Raw genomic sequence first — 26,739 nt, 5'->3', positions numbered from 1 at the left:
GGGGGGGGGGGGGGGTTATTATTTTTTTTTTTGAGCTATGGTCTTAAACTTTTGATCAGCTGAAAAAATCATGTTTGACTGTAAATGCAGTTTTCAATTAATTCCCCGCTCAAAAGTTTTTGTCTCTTACGCTGATTTCTTCTTTTAACATTGTGAAGCTCTACTTAGAACTAGTGCTGGGCGATATGGAAAAAATCCTATATCACAATATGGATAATTTTATATCACGATAACGATATATATCACGATATACCCCAATTACATACGTTGTCAGTTATTCTCTGAAACATGAAAAAATAATCTAATTTCTTTTTTCAAGCTTTATTCTGAAGTGACATTTAACTGAACTTTCACAAATGAGATTTGCAGCATTTAAGTGCAGCAACATATATGTATCAAATGACAACAGACTATTATCTTCGGCGGCTATAGTTTTCCTTTTTTCAACTTTCCCCGGCTCTTTTACAACTTGTTTGACCTTGCACTTTTTGGATTGTTAAATATTCTTTTTCATTTTTCTTCTTTAAGTGATAGAAGAGGTTTGTTGTGTTGGCGTCAGATGAGAAAACGGTCTAATAGCAGAGTTAGCATATTACCTTTTTCTGCTCTGTGTCGGACTTCTTGAACCAAATCACAGACGTCCCCCCTCGTTTTGGTAAAAGTCTTTCTTCTTGGGCTGCCTGCTAGCTGTCTCTACTTGTTGCGACCCCGGGTTTGATACTTCATGCGTCTCTATCTTTCAGCACTTATGACTAAAATGCCGACACAATATACGGTGGGTCTGTGCGGCCCGGCCACACAGAAAGCTGCTGCCGTAGAGCATGTCAAACCCACACGTAAAGCAGCGTCATGTCGCAAAACGGAGGTTATTCGCAAAATAGTTATTTTTTCTTATTATTTATCACTTATATAAACTGAATTTATGCAAAGTGACAACACAAATACATTCTACGTTATGAAATATTTACATGAATCATTGATACAATTATGATAGAGACGATAGAAGAAAATATATCACGATAGACACTTTTCTATCCTCCCCACGATATGTGTCGTTATATCGCCCAGCACTACTTGGAACCTTCTTAAGATCCAATAGTGCTAAATGCAAATTCTTGCAATTTTTTGACCGGTCTTAAGATTTTGATCAGGATTGTATGTACACATACAGGGTTTCCACCAAAAAAGAGGCTAAGCCCGGTGGTAGGTGGCAGAGTAAAAAAAAAAAGTTATAGTTGACAGTAAAGTTGAAAATATGGCTATTTATTATGTGATATTGTAAGATTTGTGTTAAATATTTACACTACAATTTTACAAAAAGGCACTTTTGAAATACTTTTTTAAACAAAAATACAATTGAAATACAAATTAATTGCACCTAATTTGAATCCTAATCTAAGTCACATTTACAAATAAATTAACATAAAGGAAAAAGTGCAAACAATGCACCAACACACGTCTGAAGTCTAGGCCAAATAATAACAACAGAGAACTCTGACAAACAGAAAGATGCTGTACTGTGCTTTGTGTGGCACAGGCTGCATGTTGGATCACCACATAAGCATATCTAATGCTGAATTTAGTAGCATCATTTTACTGTTAAACATGGATAATATTTACACTAAGTACAAAACATGCTTACCCTATTCGTTCTTGTAAAGCCACCCGCTGAATTTTAGCTTAACTAACCATTTTTGATTAAGCCCGCTCGTTCGATGCTCCAGTGACCTGCTATCTCCAGGTAGTTGAAGTTGGCTCGGCCTCAGGGCTCATTAGAGTCCCGCATGGCTCTGCGTGCGGTGGAGACGTTTATACTGGGCGGGGGGGCAGATTTTTTTGGCCGTGATATGGAGAGGATGTTTAAACTTAAAGTATTTAGTTTGACTTTCATTGATTTATTTGCTTTAGTTGTTTCGCCCATCATAGGACTAATATTTCTTCCCTCTGTGGTCTGTAAACACTCTTCTTATCGGCTGCAGCAGTAATCTCCTTCCATGAGTTTTGAACCGTTTGATTATCTTTCTGATGGCTCATAGAGGGATCATATAAATGCTGTTACAGGCGTACCAGCTCTGCTAGAGCACCATTTTGAACAGAGAGTGGCGTGCGGTCCACACGTAAAGTTACTAGAATTGGGAGGTGCACGCGACATGACACCGCGCGGGACCTTCGCGCAGAGGCAGGACAGCGCGATTGCGTCATGTATATAGAATGCTCATTATAGATCATGCTCATCATCAATCATAGAATGCTTTTCTGCATTTACTTTTTCTGTATGTACATTTACTATTGTCAGTCCCTCCAGGATTTCATGGGCATTTTTTGTGATTGTTGCGGGCTAAAATGCCTGATTTCTCTGGGCATTTTCCTAAAAGTTGCGATTTTTACTAAAATCAATTTAAAAAACATAACTTTTAATATATAAACCAAAAATACTTAGTACTAGTTTTGTAAGATAATTGCCAACAAACATTGACATTATCAAAAGGTGCTTTATTTGAGAACTTTGATAGCTTATAAACTGACATTCATGACCATTTCTGGATTGTCCCTCGTCTGCAGCTCTCCTCACGTTTTGCTGACACAAAGTGTTTGTCGATGCGTTTGATGATTACACTGCAGGATGTGCAAAACAGCTTCCCCCCACTCTCATGCAGCTGGGTAGGAAACTGGTTTGCAACCGCAGTGAAGTTAGTTTTAAGTTGGATATTGGATATTCGCTCTCCGCGGAGTTAGTGGCGTCTAGCTCATGGCTGACCCGAAACAGGAACGCTAATGTCGGCCAGCTGTTCTCTACCAGCCCCTTCTCTCATGCGCGGGGGTTCACTTAGGGACGGCTGGCCGACATTAGCGTTCCTGTTTCGGGTCAGCCGTGAGCTAGACGCCGCTAACTCCGCGGAGCGCAAATATCTAATATCCAACTAACTTCACTGCAGTGTTTTGCGCGGTCCTTTGCTGAAATCTTAGTGGGCAAATGTGAAGCATTGGCACACATTTTCGCTTTAGTCGCTGCTCCTGCATGCTCCCGGCATACTGATGTTAACAGGATGTGACATCACATATCTTCTTTGTGAGTTATTTGGGGTTATTTTGAATTCCACCATAAATATTGGGTTAAAGTTGTGGGAAAGTTGCAGTGTTTTGGGCAAAGTTGCGATTTTGCTGGGTTTTCTTGATTTTGCGTTAGTAGTTGCAATCGCAACATCGTGAAATCCTGGAGGGTCTGTATTGTGCAATTACTTGTTAATTAGTGAACATGGCTACGGTAAAATAAATTAGTAAATGTTGTTTAATTTAAAGCTGAAGTTTTTATCAATTTTTCCAAATTTCAAAATCAACAATTTTCTGAGTTTTCGTTTTTTAACAGTTAACTTGAGCATTTACATTATACCACAGAATAAAATGCTAAAGATTTGTGAATTAAAGTACACATTCTGCAGTCCGGCCTGACCTGCTCAGATCCAGCTGTAAATACTTGTTAGGGTTTGTAGGATTCATTGAGTATTTACATTTATAGTATAAGACAAATGAGCTCATTGTATAAAATCCACAGAACCTACCAGAACAGTGGTTTTAGTTGTTTAAATGTTGTTGAATGTGATCTGTTTTAAACTGCAGCTGAGGATCCTAAAGGCTCCTGTTCTCACTAAAGCAGGACCCTGTGATGTTGTCTGACGTGCCATGACCCTGCTGAACAAAGAGGACCATGACAGAAATCTTCTTGGTACTGAAGCTCCAGGTGAGTGTCCAGCTGGGTCAGCGCCCCCCTCCCCCCAGCTCTCAGTCAGCTGACCAGACTCCTCCTGTCTGTTTTGGTGTTACAGAGCTGGAAAAGTAAGTCTCTGTACTTGGCCTCGGCAACGCTGCCTCTGTTTTAGAGTGCACTGATGCTGAGCTGCTGTAGAGCGTGGCCTAACGAGAGTGGCCTGTCCTGGTTCCACATCAGGACAGGCCTAGTACAGGGCTGCACATAACCTGCTGACTCCACAAGGAACCGTGTTAAATCTAACACTACTGTCCTATTGTTTCATTTGAGATGTTGATTTTCTTCTTTCTGAACTTGTCAGGCTGTATTAGCCACAGAGGAATGATGACAAACTGTGGTTCTGCTGACAGAACCTCCTTGGTAAGTCTGTTCCTGTATTTTAGCTGTGGTACTGAGAGCTGTGATGACTGAATTAAAAAGACATCCTGCTGATGAAACTTGATGAACTGAAGACCCTGAGCCTAACAGCAACTGCAGCACACAGGAGCACTGTGGTTCTGATCCACTCATGGTTCTTTCTCTGTTCAGCAGTTTGAGGAGCAGCAGGCTTGCAGGGGCCGGTGGCCTCTCAGGGTGGAGCTGACGGTCTGCAGGTGAGTGTTGGGATGGCATTGAAAGGAAATGATCCAATCAAGTACTGCCACTGCAGACACCTCCCCTCTGCTGTGGAATCAAAGTATTGGGACAGAAACTCAGGACTTTGGCACAGGTTTCAGTAAGACCAGTTTACCATAACCTGACTTAAAACCTGAAACATGCAGCTTTTTTAAAGTTTAAATCTTAGAGGTGTAGTAATTGTTTTTTTGTTTTTTTTCAATGACAGGTTGATCTGACTGGAGGATAGCTGCTCAGTCTGAGGCGGAAGATTCAACTACACATTTTTATTGACAGTTTAATACTTACAGTAATGTTAGATACAGTTTTCTCAAATTTGAAACACTTCATTCAGACTGCAGGCAGAAGTGGCCCTAATCTGACTTTTTCCCCATATCTGAATTGTTTTGTTGTTGTTGTTTTTTTGTCAGCGCTGATCACTCTTGACTCATTAAATGTCCAGCTGTAGAGTTAAACATTTCTGTTCTACAGTTTGTAATGGGGAAAAAAATACTGTTTTAGTGATTCTTACTACATGTGACCCCCTTGTGAACTGTGGAAAAACAGAGCATTCATGTGACCGTGATTTAGTTTAGTTTAGAATACCATTTCATTCTAAACTAAACTCTTTATAGGGCCTCAGGGTACAGAGGGCCAGGAAGTCTGTTGTTACCTCATGCTTTGTTACCTCCTCTTGATAAGTTTATCTTAACCCTTCTGTTCCCCCCTGATCCCTCCTCATCCTACAAATGGTATAAGAAGGGGGAGCTATCTGTAATATGTCAGATTCACTCTGCTGACTCACCTCAGCTCAGTGATTCTCAGCTATATAGTTTAAATTAATTATCCTAAGACAAAACTCTTTGTTGTCCTCTTTGTTAAAGAAAATTCGACAACAAGTGACAAAGTTAAAGCACAAGCTGATCTTTGACCGGCTCACCACCAAAATTAAATCACTTGTTCCTTGTACCAAGTTTGGTGTTTCATGAAAACACGTTTGTAACTTTTGAGATATCTTGTGCACAGACATAGGCCCGGTCCCAATACTCGCAATACACCCTACGCCCCTCTATGAAGCATGTACTCAGTCGAAGTGCACAGAAGGGTTCGTGTGCGCAGGTTACAAGCATGCAAGAATTGGAGAATTGGGATAGTACGGGTTATGTCATTGACTTGCGCCTCTGCATCGTAACTGCAACATCCAACATGGTGGACTGGTCGCTGTTTTTGTATTTTAAGAAGGTGCCAGTACAATTTTAAAAGTACAGTTTAGGTCTTTTTGCTTTCCAAAGTCATTGCAGGAGATATTTGGCTGTTCAAATGTGTTTTGTTATAACTTGTTGAATACGGAGCAAAGTTTGATAGTATTCACACCTGTACAGCAGAGTGAAACAATAATTATTTCAATACTTTACATTTGAACACTTCTTTTTTCATAACAGCTTGATCTGTCACCACTGCCATATTTAAGCTTTTTGCAGCCACATGCAGCGATGAATTGTGGGTAAATACTTTGCCAAAGTCTGCCTTGATGCAGGCTTAGCCGAAGGGCGGATGTAGTACACAAAGGGGGCAGGCCTAAAGACCACTCCAGAGAATTGGGACACACTACGCACTCAAACCCTTCAGCATGAACGTGCATTTAAAGGATACAGGAGTGGAACAAAGGTGGAACTGCGAGTAGTGGAAACGAGTGTAAGTTTTCAGCAAATCAGGTGAAATACCACAGTGCTGATAATCATCAGAGTCAGATAGGACAGTAATTTTCATATTTACTGTAATAATGAAATGTGTAGTGAATTTTAAGCGATGTGAGGGAGAAGTGTACTCAGAGTCACATCTTGATAAATATGGCTGCAAATTTCAGTCGGTTCAGAGAACTTTTACAAAAGGCCTAAAAGGGACTTACTCTTGTTTAGTCAGGTTGAAAGAAAATTGTCAAAGAAATGAAAAGCATTTTAAAATTACTAATATCTTAACTGTGAAATAAAGAAAACCCAAAGGCTGCTTCATTCCTTCAGTTTTGAAGGACTAGGTGTTATGTCACAGAGAATAACTGAGTTTAAGAAGTGTGAATGGTGGATTATCTATCACTGATGTATGTACAAAAAGGGAAGGAAAAAAATTTAATCGATTAGTGCACCTGGACTTAAGTGGAAATAGGAAACATTTTACTCAATTCTGTGGTGTAAAACATGAGGTGGTTGTCTAAATGACTTTTTTTTTTTTTTTTGTCAAATCATTTCAGCTCAAAGTAAATTTTAGTCTTAAAAGTTCAGAAACCAGCAAATGCTGTTTGTGTGTCAGTGAACTGAGAAATGTTCCCCCACTGTAGCTGAGCTCAGTGTAATTTTGTCCCCAATGTGTTAAAAAAAAATTTAACTTGACAGTTTTGTGTTTTTATTTGGAGTTTAAAATAAAGGATTGATTTTAGTTTTCCAAATCATGTTGGTTGGTTTGAATTCTTAAAGTTTCTATGTTTAACAGTAGCTGTAAAAATGGTCAACATAATGAAGGAGCTTCTGCACTCATTTTACTGTCTTTAGTCTTGTTTTTATAATGACATCCTTCTGATGAGTTTATGTAAACTTTGTTAATTTAGTCAAAGTTGTATTTTGACGCTGTCAAGCAAAACCTTGTCCTAATTTATTTTTAAACTAATTTTCATGTTTATACAAAAAGCAGCTCTTGGTCATCCTTCAGATCTGTCTGGTTTTATGGTTGACTAATCACTAAAGTGTCAGAGCTTCTGATTTAGCATCTTGTTGTTAATGTAGTTGTCAAATACACCTTTGGTTTGGATAAATTCAGCTTTTCTTTAACAAGAACCATTTCTAGCATTTCTTAAGGAACTGCATATCAGAGTCTCATTTTAGTTTTAGCCTTTAAAAGTTATAAGTACATGTAACTTTTCTGTTTTAGGTCTTAAATTTGTACATTTGTTCAGTTAGCAGACATTCAGCCTTCCTCACCCAAAAATTCAGTTGTAGAAAGACAAAATGTCTTGTATTTTGGGTCACTTTTTTGTAATTCATGTAGGTTTTATATTTCAATCTCAACTGTCTAGATCAGCAGTAGGCAATCCTGGTCCTCGAGTGCCACTATCCTTCATGGTTTACTTGTTTCTCTGCTCCAACACACCTGATTTGAATCAGTGAGTGATAAACAGGCTTTTGCAGAACATGAAAAGATAATTTAACCACTGAATCAGGTGTGTTGGAGCAGGGAAACAAGTAAAACATGCAGGATAGTGGACCATGGTTGCCTACCCCTGGTCTAGAAGGTCTTACGTTTTAAATTTAGCTGTAACTAACAAACAATTGACAGTGGGAGTTTCAGAAGTTTGAGGCAAACATTTACCACAGTGAGTTGTACCTGGAGTACCTATAAAAGGTATAAAGGTATTTCACTCAGAGAAAAGCTTATTGAAAAGTACAAGTCGGGATGGATAAAAAATGATTTCCAACATCCTAAACGTCTCCAGGAGTTCTGTTAATTCCATCATCAAGACATGGGAGGAATATGGGACACATAAATCTACAAAGAGCAGGTTGTCCTCACAAACTGAGTGATTGTGAAGAATGGTAAGTGACTTGCACCTGTATAGCACTTTATCTAGTCCGACGAATTGTCTACGGTGGTGCAATCGACCGTAGACTTTTCACTGTAGACAGCCAATCAGAGCATTCGGCTCCTCGTAGACTATCCAATCAGAGCGGGGCATTCGTACAAAGGTCAACCCCCCGACCGTAGACGACCAATGGGCTAAGGTTATACTTGTCCGTAGCTAATCAAATTTACCGAAAACTTGACCGTAGACTATCCAATCAGAGCGGGTAATTCGCACAAAGGTCAACCCCCTGACTGTAGACGACCAATAAGATCGCTGGATGCAGTGTAGATAACCAATCGCTACACGCGTGCGAAATAGCGGAAACTTTCCACCCCAAACTGTTACTTAATTTAAAAACAATAAAAGACCGGTCAGCATAATACATCGGACGAGCTAGCATGCCCCCCCACCCCACCTCCCGCCCTTTGGGGTTCGTTATCTGCTAGATAATGCTATTTTTTCCCCCAGAAATTATGACGTTTATGGATATAAATGTACTGTTAACGTTTTGATTTTGATTCAATAAATTAAAAAATGTTTATGCATTTAATTAAGCTGTTATATTGGCTGGATATTTACACCAATGATGAGAGAAAATGTTGTAAACTGTAGGTAGATATATACAGAACCCATCTCAGTGACAGTTTATTGGCAAACATATATTTTTAATATTTTTATTACATACATCAATTCTTCTATTGCTACACATATATCCATATTTCTATATATATATATACACACACACACACCAAGGTTTAATGATGCCACAACACCGTCATTTCTTTTTTTGAGGTCCACATTTTAGATGGCCAGTCCAGTATCCCGGATCTTCAACCCAGATGCACCTGCAAATCGGCAACAAGCTGTACTTTGTTTAATAAAGTATTGAGTGCTGCTGTAACCACTCCTGGAATAATTACTTCGGTTGCTGCGATTGTTTGACTTAAAATACAGACAAATACAGATTGCAATACTAGGCATAATGTAAAAACAAGAATAATTTCATAACCTGTTGTTGTTTATTTATTTAATTTTTTATTTATAAGTATTTTACTTTCCAAAGACGTTCACAATTCAAACCCTCACTTTACCTGCTATGTGTGAGCCTTCCTCAGGTCCATGTGGTTTCACTCAGAGTCTGTGAAAACACAGAGACCACAGTCAACCATTTCTGTCAGTTTACACCTCAACATCTAGACCTCTAGGACATGAATCTCCTGCTTCAAATCAAGATATACATGTGTGGGTACAGGAAGGTCAAATGTATGTTAATTTTCATGTTACTATTCAATTTTCTAGACTATAGTCTAAAATTAAATGAAATTAACATACAACTGACCGACTTATACTTTTTTTGTAACTGAAAGTGCTTAATTCAGGGTTATGAAGAAGCAATTTATCAAATAATTAAATTTCCAGGTGAATTTCATGGAGAAAAAGGATGCTAAGATGTGTAGAACTTCCAGCCAATCACAGGGGACTTCAATTGCACTACCGTGTGACCCTAACCCCCGTAGACAGTACGCCTATGGCAGGTAAGCTACATTGTAGCCACAGCTGCCCTGGGGCAGGCTGACAGAAGTGAGGCTGCCATTTCCCGAATCCTCTGACCACCACCAGTAGGCAACGTAGGTGAAGTGTCTTGCCTAAGGACACAACGGCTGTGATGGACTGGGTGGGGGCTCAAACTGGCAACCCATTAGGATGAACCCTTACCTCCTGAGCCACTCAACGAAGGAGAACCATGAGAGCACTTTCCCTGTCTTCATCTGTCACAAAGCACAGACATACCTTAGTAACAGGACAGGAAAATTGTGTAGTTAAACTGCTGCCAAGATGGTTGTATTAAAAACACAGCAAAATAAACATAGACTGAGAAGTTGCTGAACAAATAAGTGTGAATTTATTTCTGGAGTTTATTGTGGACTAAGGTTGGTTAGTTTTTTCCCTCTCACTTCTCTAATTAGAAATCTGGAACTTTTCACAAAACATTTGAGAATAATGGTGCTGTTTTTGTCCTTTTTACTAACACAAGTGTGAGCCAAAAGGCAAGGTGTTGATTGAGAAGTTCAAATGAATAAATATGCAAATAAAATTAAAAAAAACTGTCTCAGCATAAAACTCCAAACAAAGCTACGCCATAATTCCTACTTACCAATAGTAAATGTAGCCCTTTACAAAATCAACAAATAATGATATTCCTGTCATTGTCAGTCTATGACTTTACAGCATCCCAGCTGCATGATGAGCAAAATGTCTCTTTGGGTTCTTCTTCACATGGTCATTAACTTACAAACTGCAGACAGGTCGATTTACATATTTTATTCATAGAAAAAAGGAGAAAGAGAGAGAGTACAGCTGGCCTTGGCCAAATATAAAATAATTTAAATATCTAATCATTTTTTAAAAAAGCTAAAGAGGAGGAAAAACAATCTTTCACAAAAGCTTTCTCTTTGGGTATCAAGGAGCAAAGAAGCAGGTGCTTCAGCATCTGAACTGTGTCGTAATCTGCTGGGGGTGCAGCATCAGTGCCAGGGAAGCCAGCAGGCTCAATAAGCTTATTTAAAAAGCTGCAAAAATCATCAGGCAGAACTTGATAACATTTGAGTCAGTGAGGGACATGTGGTCACTGAACAAACAGCTCTCCATCATGGACAATCGTTCCATTTCATTCATGACACCCTACAAAGGCAGTGAAGCTCCTTTTCCAACGGACTCACTTAGCTCTGCTGCCACAGAGAACATGACAGGAACTCATTTCTGCAAAAATTTGCAATTTCACTTTATAACAGCTCATCTCTGTCTACATGAACACCAATAAACTTATACCTGCACATAACTACTGTAAATAGTTACTATGTACAGAATACTCAGCCTTTTTCTTACAGTACTACTGTAAATATGCAAATTATATCTGTTCTCTCAACATTACCCTACCTTTTATGTCATTAATGCTGTTAATTTTAAGCTTATCTGCTGTTGTGACAAACCAGTATCCCTTGGGATTAATAAAGTATCATTTTGTTTTATTTTTATCCTTCTATTTTTATAGTTACAGTAACTGTAGTGGTATTTTTTATTATTTTACTCAGTCACATAATCAGTCCGTCACCACAAACTATATACATTACAATGATATAACTATTCTTGCAAAATTTACATAAATACATTTTTGTTTGTTTTAAAGACAGGGTAACAAGATACACATTTCACATAAGAGATTTGTGCAGGGCTTGTTGTTTTTTTACTGCTTGAAAACTTTTAAAATAAGTTCAACACCTGTTGTTCATTATTGTGTAACTAAAGTTTCAAATCATGACCGCAGGATGTTTTTCAATTGAACGCTATTTCAGATTTGTAGTACGGTTCATTGGGAAGGACCATGCCACGTAGATGTGGATTTAAAGATTTACTGATTGAAATGATGGGGAAGGATGGGCAGGGTGAGGGTAGGGATGAAGGGATGAGGGGATGAAGGGATGGAGGGATGAATGGAGTAGATGAGGTCGGCTGAGGGTAATGGGAGAGGGCTTGGAAAGTGAAGACTCTGCGTGGGGTCTTGTCTTCGGGACGCTGTGCGATTTTATTTCCTGGGCCCGCTTAGAATCCCCAAAAGAGTCTCACTTTAAATTGAACTGAGGAGTGAGTGAGCTTGGAATAAATCACTGATATTATTGCAAATGTATGAGCGGTACGCTAGCAATGACCAGCGACCTAGGATTTGGATTGTTTGATCGGAGATACAGAGGAGGCTGCTCCTATGCAAAACGAATGAGCGGAATAGTGATCGGGCGATATTTGCCCTGTGGAATGGTACGAATGGCGTAGTTCAAATGACCGAGAAGCGAAAGCAGTTGTTGTTTAGAACATCTATCGATGAGTAGGAAGTTTGACAGCACTAGAGTGATTCGATTGATATTCTCGAATGGTAAGGACGCTTGGAAGGCTGTGAGGAATCGAGAGTGATGTCTAAGAACTCTAACGACGTGCTTGGACCGATAGTTTTCTCTTCGGAAAGTGGGACACCTAACTCTGAGAAAACTTTGGTTAGAGCGCACAGCCCGTGACGAGGAGGAGAAGATGGAGGGGTCGTGATCAGGAAGTCGTCGAGAAGGTGGAACACGTAAGAGAGTTTGTAGTTATTGATGAGGATCCGACGTAGGGCTTCTGATAGGGAATCAAAAATTTTGGACTGCTGCGACAGCCGAACGTGAGACGGACGGCAAAGTAAAAGGCTCCTTTCCAAGAAGCGCCAGAATTCGGGGCAGATGGGAGGAACTTTGAACGTGCTGGTAATATTGGTTTTAGAAGCCAGACGTCTGGCCCTGCCAGACGAATGAGTTTGATGGCATGATTGATGGTTGCGTATTGCATGGAGAAATTGGGAAATGGGATAATGCTGTTTATACTAGGAACACGAGGCTGAGAGGAGCTGACGAATCTATAATTAACCTTTTCTTGCATGAATATTTCCATGTAGTGATGCCGATGGGACTGACGAGAAAAACAGGAGAGGGGGGCTTAGAAAAAGGACCTATCATGAACCCTTCTTTAACTTCTTTAGCTAAAAGAGAGTCGACTGTGTCAGGGTCTGAGAGAGCGGACCGAAGATTGTGACATTGATATGTGGAGTCTGGAATAATGTCTACGCCCGGGTGGAAACCGTGAGTGAAACCGTGAGTGAAACCGTTAACGAGAAAGTTGACAAACTCCCTATCGGGGTGAAGTTTAAGAGCAGCAGTGAGGCCTTTCACCTTCACTGGAGTGGAGAGATGGCGGCCTGGCCAATATGCAGAGGAGATGGGATTGTGACAAGTCTCAAGCTCCAAACGCTTGCGCTCCATGAGACCCTGAATTCGGACACAGGTTTAATATGTATTCTACACATTTTTACAGCATTGGAAAACGTTATGAATGTTATTTTCTTAATTTGAAATACAGCCAGTGTAGCAAAAGACATAATCTTTATTAGAAACAATTTAACTTACCCAAAATAATCCTGTAGTTATAAATCTGAATTCCTACCAGAATATCTGTTCAATTTTAAACACGCTTTGCTCCAACTGATCTTACATGTTAAAAAAAAGTTGTTTTGTCTCTAAGCAGGTAGTTACTGAAATAAATAATAGTAATAATAATAATTATATATATATATATATATATATATATATATATATATATATATATATATATTATGTTATTTTGGTTGGACATGTGGTGTTCTTCAGGGTTTGATATTAGGACCTCAGTAATTTATAAGATATTGTTCATGTTAATAATTCATCTTCATCATACACAAGTTATGGAGTTCCTCAGGGTTCAGTGCTTGGACCAATAATCTTACATTATATATGCTTCTATTAGGTAAACCTATTAAACAGCATGGGATAAATCTCTGTTGCTATAATGATGATGTTATTTTATCCATGAAGTCTGATAAGTTATGAGTTTCCTGAGCAATCCACTGATCTCCACCTCGACATAAAAGAAAACTTCAGATCAAATCTTTCTGATCAATCAAAGACATTTATTTTAACAATCAATACACCATAGGAATGAGGCTGCATTCAGTGAAGATGTCCCACAATCATCAGATCAATAAACTGAGCTTTGGACTCTGCTTTCTGACTATTAAGAACTTCACAGAATCAAGAAATCTGAGCAGAACTCAGTCTGGCTTTTATAGTTTCTACTATTGTTTTCTCAGTGATTTTACAAACATACAAATATCTTTAAAGAACTTGACAAAAACAGGAACTGTTGTGAGAAAATATTTTTCTTAATTTTTCTGTTATTTCTGTACCTGCAGTGATTGTGGATGAAGGTCATATAGTGCAGTGAGAATAACTGTGACTTGACACTCAGACTACAGTCTGGTTCAGGGAGGGGAACAACCTGCATTTTAAGAAGCAATCTGTCATTGTGTGTGTGTGAAAATGAACTTGTTTATAGGAGTGATGTTGAATTTTCTCCTCATGGGAACCAGACTGCCTTGCTTTTCCCTAACTCCTCCTTCTGGTCCAGTATTTCAATATCTTTAATATAAGCTCCTGTGTGGACTTGGGGAGCCAGAGCTTTGATTCTTCTCCATTCAGACCTGGGACTCTAATGTTAATTCTTAATTGTCTTTAATGCTCTCTATATTTTGTGCACAACATATAAATAAACCTGTTTGAGTGATTTCATCTAACAGCGCCTGGAAATTGATTTTTTTCCACAACAAGCCCACTCTGAATTTTGAACAAAAAATATTAATTTGAGCGAATACTCTTATTTTTATGAAGCTCCTGCATGTTTGTGCACATTGTCTTTGCTCTCTCAACATCCTGTGAGCTCAGCTCTTCCTGTTTGCTGGAGTTATAAGACTGTATGTAGGGCAATTTCTCATTGAATCAAATCATGCTCCTCTCTTTACCATAATTACAGTTTTAGATTTCACTATTTCCTAGAGTCACAACATTCTAGTCAGAACTGAAATCAAACATATTCACAGTAACATTAAGAATTGTGAAATTTCAGAAGTTAAAATTTAAAATATTTACAATTCCAAATTCACTGGTGGAAAAATATTTTTATTATCTACTTTTATATGCTGTCTAGTATTGTTTCTGTTTTTAGCAGATTGATGAAGCCAGATAACTACAGCAGTATTTAAATATTAAAATTAGCACAAATATTTAAAATAAGAAAAGAAATTTGGGTCTGGAAAGTCTTTTTTTTACATTCAGAACATGTCAGCTAACTGTGACAGTTGTGCCTGATGAGGAGCCTGAAGAGGATGGTGATGAGGAGGATATTGTTGAAATACTTACAACTGATAGAGAGTCCAGAGAGACTCAGCCATTCATTCTTTCCTCGCAACGATCAGATCAGTCTACCACCACCCGGCAGGGACCACAAACTCAACCACATCCAGTTACAAACGTGAGGAGGCCAAGAATATCCCTGTTAGGGAATGATCTAAACCCTTCGGGAGTTCAAAGGGTTGTGGTTGAACATGCTGTGCGCAGAGATGATGCAAATCTTCTATCTCTGTCTTCATTTAGACTATGCACCTTTTCAGGGAGACTCCCAAAACCTCAGCACGAGGCAGATTATGAATCCTGGAGGTCTCAAATAGAACTTTTAGGTGCAGATCCAAGTCTTGCACCTTTACATGTTACAAGGCGCATTTTGGAAGGTTTACTCCCTCCAGCGGTTGACCTAGTGAAGGGTTTGGGGTCTAATGCCCTGCCTGCAACATTTTTGCAGGTGCTGGATTCTGCATATTCCACTGTTGAGGATGGAGAAGAGCTGTTTGCGAAATTTTTAAACACACTATAGGATCCTGGGGAACGACCATCTTCATATCTGCAGAGACTCCAGTTAGCTCTCAGTACAGTGGTGAAGCGTGGTGGGATTCCAGCCATTGAACTGGACAAATATCTGCTGAAACAATTCTGTCGAGGTTGCTGGGATAACAGCATGATACATAAACTGCAATTAGAAAAGAAAAAAGATCAACCACTTCCTTTTTCAGAGTTTTTATTAATGATTAGGACAGAAGAAGACAGACAGTTGGCAAAGGAGATGTTGATGAAAAAACATTCCATCAGTCAAGCATCGTGTCAACATTCAAGCTCATACCACTAGTGCATGCTCGTGTGGCCAGTTACCAGACTCATTTACTATTGAAGACTTGAGGAAGCAAATGCTGAAGCTGCAGAGTCAAATGTCAGCTCTGCTGTCCAAGGACTCCAATCCTGCTAAACCAGAAAATCAGCAGAAAAAACAGAAACCAAAACTTGGCCAAATCAGTAGTAGGCCGAAGCCTTGGTTCTGTTTCAAGTGTGGACAAGATGGTCACATTGCTCCCAACTGTTCCAGTCAGCCAAATGCTAGCCTGGTTGAAGAAAAACGCCGCCAGCTTAAACATAAACAGCTGTTCGGGGAAACAAGTAAACCATCAAACTAGAAGCAGTTCTTACTGAGGGACAAGTGGGAGCTGCAACTAGTGGATGTACCCACACTAAAAACTTATCTTCATATTTCCCATTACCTAGAGCATTAGTGGGTACAAGAAGTACTGGTGAGGTGAAGATTAAAGGGATCAATTTTCATTGCCTCTTTGACACAGGTTCTCAAGTCACTACAATTTCGCATTCCTTCTATAACAACCATCTGTCAGATCATAAGATAAAACCATTAAATGAGCTTTTGGAGATAGAAGGTGCAAATGGTCAGAGGGTGCCTTATATTGGATATGTGGAACTCTGTTTGACATTTCCCTCTGAGTTTACAGGAGAAGAGATGGACATCAACACCTTGGCCTTGGTTGTTCCAGACTTGCGGTCATCACAACCTCCTGTTCTGGTTGGCACCAACACTTTGGATGTTGTGTTTAATCAGTGTTGTCAGTCACAGTCTGAGTTCCATCCTGTGCCTTTTGGATATAGAGCAGTGCATAAAATTTTGGAGATAAGGCATAAACTAACAACTGATGACTATCATGGCATTTTAAAAATGCAGTAATCCATCCCACAGGTTGTACCTGCTCAAAACACTGTTGTGTTGGATGCTCTCCTCATATGTCCATTACTGCAAGGAGAAAAAGAAGTAATTATTCAGCATCCAACCTCGTTCTCTCTACCTGGTGGTTTGATAGTAAAATCTAGCCTTATTGATCTACCTCCTGTACAGCCTGCTTCTCTGCCTGTGGTGATCATTAATGAATCTGACCATGACATTGTAATTCCAGCTAGAGCAGCCATCGCTGAAGTCAGTACCATCCAGACCATCCTTCACAAAGAACAGAGTATGCATCAACCTTCCCAGAGTGCAGAGCCAAATCCAACCAAGTTGAATTACAACTTTGGAGACTCGCTGCTTTCAGCTGAATGGAAGCAACGTATAACAACTATGCTCAACAGCATGTCAGATGTTTTTTCAAAGCATGATCTTGATTTTGGTTGTACAGATAAGGTTAAGCATGAGATCAAGCTGTCAGATCCCACTGCTTTTAAACAGCGACCGAGACCCATCCACCCCCTAGATGTGGATGCTGTGCGTAAACATATTCAAGATCTGCTGCAGTCTGGTGTTATACATGAATCCAACTCACTCTTTGCTTCTCCCATAGTTTTAGTGTGGAAGAAAAATGGTGCAGTACGGCTCTGTATTGATTACAGGAAGTTGAACGCGCAGACCATCAGAGAAGCATATGCTTTGCCAAAGCTGGAGGACACATTTTCGGCACTGTCTGGCTCCAGATGGTTCTCTACATTGGATTTAAAATCTGGTTACTACCAGATTGAGATGAATGAATTGGACAAGAATAAATCTGCATTTGTCTGTCCGCTTGGATTTTATGAATTTAACCGCATGCCTCAAGGAGTAACTAATGCTCCTAGCACCTTCCAACGTCTCATGGAGCGGTGTATGGGAGACATGAATTTAAAAGAAGTGCTTGTTTTCATTGATGACTTAATAGTGTTTGCACCAACTCTAGAGGAGCATGAACTCCGGCTGAATAAAGTTCTTCAACGCCTGAAAGAATTTGGATTGAAACTGTCAGTTGAAAAGTGTGTTTTCTTTCAGACATCTGTTCACTACCTTGGACATGTAGTTTCAAGTGATGGAGTGGAGACGGATCCAGACAAGATTTCCACATTAACCTCTTGGCCGGTTCCTCAAAAGCTAAAAGAGCTCAGATCATTCTTTGGTTTTGCAGGGTACTACCGCCGGTTTGTGGAAGGAATCTCATCAGTGGTCAAACCTCTTAATGAGTTAACAGTTGGATATCTACCCTGTCAGAAAAAATTAAAACAGATGAAGTTGCAACATTACCTTGACCCCAGAGAATCTTTTGCTGCATGCTGGACGACCGCTTGCCAGCATGCCTTTGAAGAGGTTATTCAGAAGCTGAGTACGGCACCAGTTCTTGCATTTGCAGACCCAGGTAAACCTTACATCTTACATACTGATACTAGCTCTATTGGTCTTGGTGCAGTTTTGTACCAAGAACATGATGGGCGGAAACTTGAGTTTCTGGCTCTCAAATGGGCTGTTACAGAAAAATTCTATGACTATTTGTATGGATCCGATTTCACTGTGGTTACAGATAGCAACCCACTGACATATTTGCTAACTTCTTCTAAATTGGATGCTACAAGCTACAGGTGGCTTTCTGCTCTTTCAACTTTCACTTTTAAGATAATTTATCGGGCTGGCAGGTTAAATGCGGATGCTGATGGTCTCTCTCGGCGACCTCATGTTGAACAGGTGGCTGATCCTTTATCTCAGAAGGAGAAAGAATATTGAAATTTGCTGAACAACATCTGGAACATCCATCCTGTATTTTCATTGACCAGCACTCAGTCCAAGCAATATGTGACAGGCAATTGGTGTACAGCTCACCCAATCTGGACCAGGTTGCTGCTCTTGTGCAAACTCTCTCCATTAACACTGACAGTTTACCAGACAGTTTTGTTAATGATCTGCAGTTCTCTTCACCTGTTGTGCCATCTTTTTCTGAAGGTGAAATTGCTGACAAACAAAGAACTGATCCAGTCATTCAGCACATCATCACCCAGTTGGAACGAGGGGAAAAACCACCGCCATTTCTGAGCCCCCCAATCTGCCATTACTCCTGCGAGAGCTTACACGTCTGGAGCTCCATAATAATGTTCTCGTCAGGAGAAGGAATATTGGAGGTGAGCTTACGTACCAACTTGTACTTCCAGAGGAATGGCGGGCTGAGGTCCTCAACCAGCTTCATGACCAGATGGGCCATTTAAGTACAGAGAGGACTCTGGACCTTGTCAGATCACGGTTCTTCTGGCCACGCATGGCAGTTGATGTTTGTAACAAACTTAAGAACTGTGAAAGATGCATCCGAAGAAAAGCACAACCTGAGAAAGCTGCACCCCTTGTTTACATTAAAACCTCAAGACCACTCAAACTTGTTTGTATGGACTTCCTCTCAATAGAACCAGACCGAATCAACACCAAAAATGTTCTAGTGATAACTGATCATTTCACAAAATGTGCTATTGCAGTGCCAACCCCAAACCAAAGAGCTAAAACTGTAGCAAAAGTGCTATGGGAGAACTTCCTTGTTCATTATAGAATGCCAGAGCGTCTCCATAGCGACCAAGGGACTGATTTTGAATCTTACACTATCAGAGAGCTTTGTCAGATCACAGGAATCCAAAAGATTAGGACCACACCTTACCATCCCCGTGGCAATCCTGTGGAACGATTCAACCGAACACTCTTAAACATGTTGGGTACGCTGCAAGAAGAAGATAAAACTCACTGGAAAGACTCTGTAAAGCTGTTAGTACACACTTACAACTGTACCCGAAATGATGTCACTGGATATTCTCCATATGAACTGATGTTTGGTCGACAACCCCGACTTCCTGTTGATTTAGCTTTTGGACTGCCTGTGTCTGTAAAAACATCTATATCTCATTCACAGTATGTTGAAAAGCTCAAGTCACACCTCAAAGAAAGTTACAAGATTGCAGCTGAAAACTCTGAGAAAGTCATGTGGAAGAACAAACTCAGGTTCGACAAGCAAGTCACAGCTGCAGAACTCTAAGTTGGAGATAGGGTTCTGGTTAGAAATGTCAAATTACGAGGCAAACACAAGCTTGCAGACCGGTGGGAGTCAGGTGTGTATATTGTTCAGAAGAAAGCCGACACTCTTCCAGTATACACAGTTAAACGAGAAGGCAAAGATCGTCCCATCAGAACCCTCCACCGTGACCTGCTGTTGCCTTGTGGCTACTTGTCTCCAGCCTCTAAACCAGAACAAATAAAGCCAACAACTGTGATTGCACCCGTGACTCCAGAAAATATAGATCTTTCAGATCCTGAAAATGAAAAAGTGTTCTTACCTGATTTATCTGATTACTCCAGCTCTTATCTCACCAGAATTACAACTGAGATTGACTTACCTGCTCCCCCATCTACTGTTGCTCCTGTTCCTGTGGATCCGCCTGGCCAGCGCTCACAGGGCTCCATAGAAGGAAGGGTTGCTGAGGAACCGGAAGTGGAGTCTGGACCTGAACCTACTGCTGAACTGGACATGGAACAAATAGCTGAAGATGAAGCAGATTCTGCCAACTTAGAGCCTCTCGAGGAAACCTCCTTCTCTCAATCAAGACCTGTCTCTCCCCATCCAGAATCGGCATCCTCTCCAGAACAATCTAGCGTGTTAACTGATTCTACTGCTTCAAAACTCTCCAGTCCAGATCCTGAACCACCTGTCAGAAGCTCGACTCGAATACGCCAGCCACCATCTCGTCTGCAGTATTCGAAACTTGGGTATCCACTTCTGCAAAGCATCTAGTCCCTGTTTCAAGGACTCAGCACAGCCTTTATATCTGCTCTGGAACTTGAGACCTCTGTATCATGTGACAGTGTGGTAGATCACCAGCCGCTTGTATGTAAGAGGACACACATGAGTTTAGGGGGGGAACCTGTAACCCGCAATTAGTCAAGACTTATTGTTGCGGGCCCACTTCCTGTTTGCTCCAAACTCTGCAACTTATTTAAAGCCCCATCCCCAGGGCAGTTTGAACAACATCACCTATTCCACTGTGATTGTGGCTGGCTGTTTGGCGTCTTCCTGGAAAGTCATTTGAATTTCTGAATTTACAGATTTGATCTTTTGGTGAGTTTGTTTGTGTGATAGTAGTATTGCTTTAGCATGAAATTCCTGCTTGATTGCTCATTGTTTTATTAGAACTGTTGGCGTTTGTTACCTGGGCCGTCACAGCTGATTGTGGTTTAGTACCCGCCCCACTCTCTTCACAAAGGTAACCTGATCGCTGGTTTTGTGCAAGGTCTGACACTTTTGTAATGAAATTGATTAAAATAGGATGTAGCTACATTTAAATTGATATTGTGCAGTATATTTATTTAAATTTATTTTTTCTCCTTACTCTGCTTGAATATTTGAGTTAATTTATTTTACTTTTTATTGATTGATATTTTGAAAGTGAATTTTGATTTCAACTTCAAATTTATTAGTTTGAAATATGATGGATATTTTTTGTTTTACTATGTGACCAGCAGGTGGCAGAGGTCTTTTTGAAAGTTACAAGATGCACCAGAACACAGACTGAGCAGTGCACAATATTTTATTGAACAATTTCTTTAAAACATTCTTTTAAAAACTTCAGGCCCACTACTCGGCCACTGGAACAAAAGGGATGGACAAGTTCAATTATTCTAAAAAAAGAAATAAAACATGCAATGCAAACAAAGTTAGTAAAACAAACAAAAAAAAAGAAAACATTAGTAACTTCACACAACAAATACAAACCATAAAAAACACTTCAAACAATGGAACAATTGTTGTCATCCAGTCCAAATGCCCTTTGATGGGGCCGGAGGAGTAACGCCTCGCCCACACAGCCTGCCCGACCAGCGACAGGTCCAGCTGAGAGCGACCCAAACAACAACAACGGTAAGACAAGACAGCAGAGCGTCCAAACCACTGCAGCGCCAAACACAATCGGTGCCTGAAACAGAAACTCATTAACGGTGGATCCAGATAAAAGAGATCAAAAGCTGAATAGCAGGTAGCTTACCCAGGGGTGGAAACACAGCCTAACCCGGGAGGGAGCGGGTCAGCAGGTGAGGACCGGATAGAAGCCGCACGCCACGACAACCTCCAGCTCCAGCCGGAGGTTTTCATNCACGATAAGCGCAGCACCCAAAAACCAACCACGAATAGCAAAACTGGCACTTACGATCTAGACGAGTCGACCAAACACACACCAACAAATAGCTGCTGATTGTAGCCACAGTGGGAGAAAACAAAGACACACACCTGCCGCAGCCTGCCTGACTATAAAGGCATCTGCCCCGCCCACCAATCAACGGTGTGTCCTGAGCTACACCTGGCACGCAGAGCAGGGGAGGGTGAAACCCCATCCCACCACATTCATTTAAATTATGGTTAATTTAACCTGTTTGAAATGTTTCATTGTTTGATAAAACACTTAATGTGTTTTCTGGCCTTTTAGGTCAGGTTTTTTTTATTCATGATGGATCAGATCCTCTTCTGAGTCCAAGGATAGCGAGCTAGAAAAAAAGACAAGAACTCTATGATGTTGAAATTGATTTATTTTGAGTTAATTTGTCTCTCATTGTGCATTTGTAATTGTCTGTTGTTGTTGTTTTTCTTCTTCTCCTTTTCAAATCATTAATATATACATCAAAATTAAAACCATTGTTTTGTGTCTTCATTCACACCCCAGGCTCCTTAAAGAACCCTCTTCTGATGCTGCTCTGATAGCCGCAGTTAGCTGCCTAGCCATAAGTGTTACACAGTCATAAAGTGTGTTTTTATTTGTACTGTCCACTCTTTTAATACTGGATTGGTTGGTAACATACATGTCTGTTTTAACAAACATTCCCCCACCTTCATGAATGTTTCTGCATATTTACCTTTACCTGTTCTTTTGTCAGTATGAGCATGGCAGTGGTAATAACAATGAGCAAATTATTAGTATTGTTTGTCACCATTTTAAGTAAAAACTGTGATTCAACTCACACTAACAAAATTTATGATTCTCATTTTTGCTAAAATTGTGCAGCCCTTTAGCACCACCTCTTAGCTGGAATATTTTGGTTTTGGGAGTATTTCTAAGAATCTCGTTTTTTAAAAATCTGCTCAGAGACATGTTTTCTCACATTCTGAGATTAAACAACATCATTTGTGGGAGCTTTTTTTGTGGCTGTATAAGTGGCTGCTTTGACTGAACTTTTTCTCACAGACTTCACATGAATAAGGTTTTTCACCTGTGTGAGTTCTCATGTGAAACAACAGACCAGTCCTAGATCTTAAGCTTCTTTCACAATTGTTGCAGGAATACAGCTTCTCATCTGTGTGACTCTTCCTGTGAGTGGTCAAAGAACTGATTTTAACAAAACTTTTTTGACATACCTCACAGTGATATGGTCGATACGGTTCTGTGTGGCTTTTCATATGACATGTCAGATGGTTACTCTGACTGAATCTTTTCCCACAGATTTTACATGAATAAGGCTTTTCACCTGTGTGAGTTCTCACATGAAACAGCAGGCTGGTGCTGGACTTCAAACATTTCCCACATATATTGCAGGAATAGGGCTTCTCTCCAGTGTGAGTCCTCATGTGGACCCTCAAAGCCCCTGTTTGAACAAAACCTTTTCCACATTCTTTGCAAGAGTACGGTTTCTCACCTGTGTGGATGCTCATATGATAAGTCAAACTGTTACTCTGACTGAAACGTTTTTTACAAATGTGACAAGAAAACGGCTTCTCACCTGTGTGAGTTCTCATGTGGCGTATCAAATCATTATTCAGTCCAAACCTGTCCCCACATATCTGACAGGAGTATGGTTTCTCCCCTGTGTGAGTTATCATGTGTCGCAACATGCTGCTATTTCGAGTAAAACTTTTCAAACATGTTTTACAGGAAAACGGCTTTTCATTCTGGTGTGTTAGCATGTGGCGCCTTATGCTGTTGACTCGATGAAAGTTTTTCGAACATATTTCACAAGAAAAAGGCTTTCCGTCCTGGTGAGTTATTTTGTGAAAATTCATAAATGATAAGGTGAAGAATCTTTTTCCACAAATGTTGCAAACGTAAGGTTTTGGCTCTTGCATGTCCAAATCTGGCTCTTCTTTTAAAGGCGACACGGCAGAGAGAAGCTGGGTGCTGGTTGGTTCTGATTTGCTTTCATCACTTTTGTCAGAATTAGCAGTTACCAATAAAAGACCAGTTTCTTCCTTCACTAACAGCTGTTCTTCATCCTGAAGGCTGCAGAGTTCCTCCTTTTCCTCTTCAATCTGTGGAGGTTCTGGATCCTGGTTAAGAAGCTGCTGGTCTATCAGAATTTCTTCATCTTTGAAAACATGCTGTGGGAGTTCTGGAGGAAGAAAAAAAGACAATAACTAAGATACTGATTAAGAAATAAAACATTTAAAACCAACATTTAAATAAACTTTAAAACACCTGGTTTAAAACTGGAGGGGTCATGTACAAGTTTCAGTACACCTGGTTTAACAAGGGTGACCCCCTTGTTAAACCAGGTGTAGGAGCCATTTATCTGTTTCTTGTTTGTTTTTCTCCACTAGGGGGTGTATTTTATTTGGAGTATTCCTGGGATGGGGTATTTAAGGTCAGGTGTGTTTCCACTCAGGTGTTGCTAATGGTGGGAGGCAAACGGTTTTCTACTGTGCTTAATTTAAGAGTTTATGTGAAAGTTTTGTGCTGATGGAAAATGACAAGATAAATGGATGCTTTAAAGGAAGTAAATGGCTTTATGATTTTTAAGCCGACAAGAAGATCTGCAGAGCAAGTTTAATTAAGCGCACGTATAACCAAGGCCCACCAGGAAGAACAGCAACCAGTAGCGCAAAATATAGGATTTTAGCAGCTACACCAGGTGTACTGAAACTTGTTCATGATTAAGAAATAAAAGAAATAAAACATTTAAAATCAACATTTAAATAAATTTCAAAACACCTGCTTTAAAACTGGGGGGAGTCATGAACAAGTTTCAGGACACCTGGTTTAACAAGTGGGTCACCCTTGTACAGAAACTTGTTCATGACACACCTGGTTTAAACTAGGGGTGGGGGGCATGAACAGGGGTGCACAGAACTTTTCCAGTGATTTACTCAATGAGTAGCAGAAGATGTTATTTGGTTCTCACCAGGGCCGATTCTAGGATCTGACCTTTAGGGGGCTCAGCCCCCAGTAAGCAGCTGACAGTGGCTCTTAGCTGAAATTGTCCTTGTTCTTCTCTCTCCAATTGTATTGCAAAATAATTTAAAATATATATTTAAAAAGAGAAGAAAACTGATTATTTGTGAAATGGGTATAATTATAATGTGAATAGAAAGTTTTCTTTTATTTCAGCTAAACAATTAGGTGATTCCTCCTAAAACATTCTGACCATTTCCTCACCCACTTTTCCAAGTCTCCCTCTCTCTGTCTCTGCCCCGCCCCCAACCCCCACCACCACCTCCCATCTTCCTCTCTGCACACACACATCTTGTAATGATTTCCTCCAGATTCATCTTCAAATAAATAAAGCAAACAAACACTGCAGGCCAATTGTGAGATAAATACAGCAAATGTCTGAAGTCGGTAAGAATCTATATAATGTCAACACCTTGTTTATATGTTACAGCAGGCAGAAGGATCATAGTGCCATTTTACACTCCAAAACATTACAGATGTATCAAGTTCGCCCCAATAAATGTGGGGGGAGCTGCTGGTAAAAGAAAGATCAGTTGTGGTCAAAAGTTTACAAACACTCATCATGGGTATAAATACTGTATCAATTTTGGGCTTTTAATGGAACTGTTCTTTTCCACAGTGCAATGATTATCTAACATACAACTTCAATGATTTTTAAAAACAAGAATTGTCTGCACAAGTTTGAATTTATTGAGAATTTTCTGTAATCCACATAAAATCAAAGTTATACAAATAGGCTTAACAATATGTCCATTCATTATTTAACTTGTGTTTTTGCTCATTTTTAAGGTGGTTCAGTCCAGAGACATTTTGAAAAGTGTTAAAACTATACTGTCTTTTTCTGACCATCAATCAGACAGGATAGAGCAAAAACCTTAGGCGAAATCATGCTATTTAAAAGCAGAAGATATTCACAAGTTATACAAGGTAAGAAAAGAAATCTTTTCATGCTGGTCTTAACTCTGCGCTCATATCCAGGTGTGTGAGACCCACAATGAGAGTTCTGAGCAAACGTCCATCCATCCATCCATCTTCTTCCGCTTATCTGGGGTCGGGTCACGGGGGCAGCAGCCTAAGCAGGGAGACCCAGACTTCCCTCTCCCCAGCCACTTGGGCCAGCTCCTCCGGGGGAATCCCAAGGCGTTCCCAGACCAGCCAAGAAACATAGTCCCTCCAGCATGTCCTGGGTCTTCCTCTGGGCCTCCTCCCGGTGGGACGTGCCCGGAACACCTCACCAGGGAGGCGTCCAGGAGGCATCCTCACCAGATGCCCGAGCCACCTCAACTGGCTCCTCTCGACGTGGAGAAGCAGCGGCTCTACTCTGAGGCCCTCCCGAATGACCGAGCTTCTCACCCTATCTCTAAGGGAGAGCCCAGACACCCTGCGGAGGAAACTCATTTCAGCCGCTTGTATTCGCGATCTTGTTCTTTCGGTCACTACCCAAAGCTTGTGACCATAGATGAGGGTAGAAACGTAGATCGACCGGTAAATCGAGAGCTTCACCTTTTTGACTCAGCTCTCTCTTCACCACGACAGACCGGTACAGCGCCTGCTTCACTGCAGACGCTGCACCAATCCGCCTGTCGATCTCCCGCTCCATTTTTCCCTCATTCGTGAACAAGACCCTGAGATACTTAAACTCCTCCACTTGGGGCAGGACATCTTCTCTGACCCGGAGAAGGCACTCTACCTGGCGACAGTGGCTCAGGAGGTGGGGGTTTGTCTTGTGATTAGAGGGTTGCTGGTTCAAACCCCCGCTCTGGCTGTCTCCTCACTTCTGTCAGCCTGCCCCAGGGCAGCTGTAGCTACAATGTAGCTTACCGCCATCAGTGTGTGAATGTGTGGATGAATGGGTGAATGATTGTAGTGTAAAGCGCTTTGGGGTCCTTGGACTAGATAAAGCGCTATATAAGTGCAAGCCATTTACCATTTACCATACCCTTTTCCGGCTCAAGACCATGGCCTCGGATTTGGAGGCACTGATCCTCATCCCGGCCGTTTCACACTCGGCTGCG

General features: G+C 40.5%; 1 protein-coding gene, 2 long non-coding RNA genes and 1 other non-coding gene across 14 annotated transcripts in view; 2 read left to right on the top strand and 2 right to left on the bottom strand.

Moving 5' to 3' along the window:
- The window catches only part of LOC108248572, a 10,533-nt gene extending 3,730 nt beyond the window's left edge, over positions 1 to 6,803 (top strand). Inside the window, exons 3-6 of one of the 2 annotated variants that reach the window (XR_001809135.3) lie at positions 3,619 to 3,739; positions 4,068 to 4,126; positions 4,295 to 4,359; positions 4,590 to 6,803. This is a non-coding gene — a long non-coding RNA (uncharacterized LOC108248572). Of the gene's footprint in view, positions 1 to 3,618; positions 3,740 to 4,067; positions 4,127 to 4,294; positions 4,482 to 4,589 lie in introns of both variants that reach the window. The other variant, XR_003040305.2, reaches the window with a different exon arrangement.
- On the top strand, positions 3,773 to 3,973 carry LOC112451481. The gene has a single exon (XR_003040307.1). It is a non-coding gene; the product is annotated as a small nucleolar RNA SNORA74 (small nucleolar RNA).
- A 2,900-nt stretch (positions 6,804 to 9,703) lies between the features above and the next one.
- Positions 9,704 to 26,739, bottom strand: part of LOC108248575 (zinc finger protein OZF-like) — a 34,085-nt gene continuing 17,049 nt past the window's right edge. For 9 of the 10 annotated variants that reach the window (XM_017437426.3, XM_017437427.3, XM_017437430.3 and 6 more), the window contains one exon: positions 22,077 to 23,885. In XM_017437426.3, coding sequence (XP_017292915.1) covers positions 22,684 to 23,885 — 1,202 coding nt within the window. In that variant the 3' untranslated portion in view covers positions 22,077 to 22,683. Of the gene's footprint in view, positions 9,765 to 22,076; positions 23,886 to 26,739 lie in introns of those variants that run through there. The other variant, XM_017437435.3, reaches the window with a different exon arrangement.
- LOC112451480 lies at positions 21,086 to 21,651 on the bottom strand. Its single transcript, XR_003040306.2, has 2 exons — positions 21,557 to 21,651; positions 21,086 to 21,487 (listed from the first exon to the last, which is right to left on the bottom strand). It is a non-coding gene; the product is annotated as an uncharacterized LOC112451480 (long non-coding RNA).

The sequence above is a fragment of the Kryptolebias marmoratus genome, linkage group LG9 (assembly GCF_001649575.2).
Source record: "Kryptolebias marmoratus isolate JLee-2015 linkage group LG9, ASM164957v2, whole genome shotgun sequence".
In the NCBI taxonomy this organism is placed as follows: domain Eukaryota; kingdom Metazoa; phylum Chordata; class Actinopteri; order Cyprinodontiformes; family Rivulidae; genus Kryptolebias; species Kryptolebias marmoratus.
The sequence above is the reverse complement of the archived record's forward strand: the minus strand, read 5'-3'. Positions and strand labels throughout refer to the sequence as shown.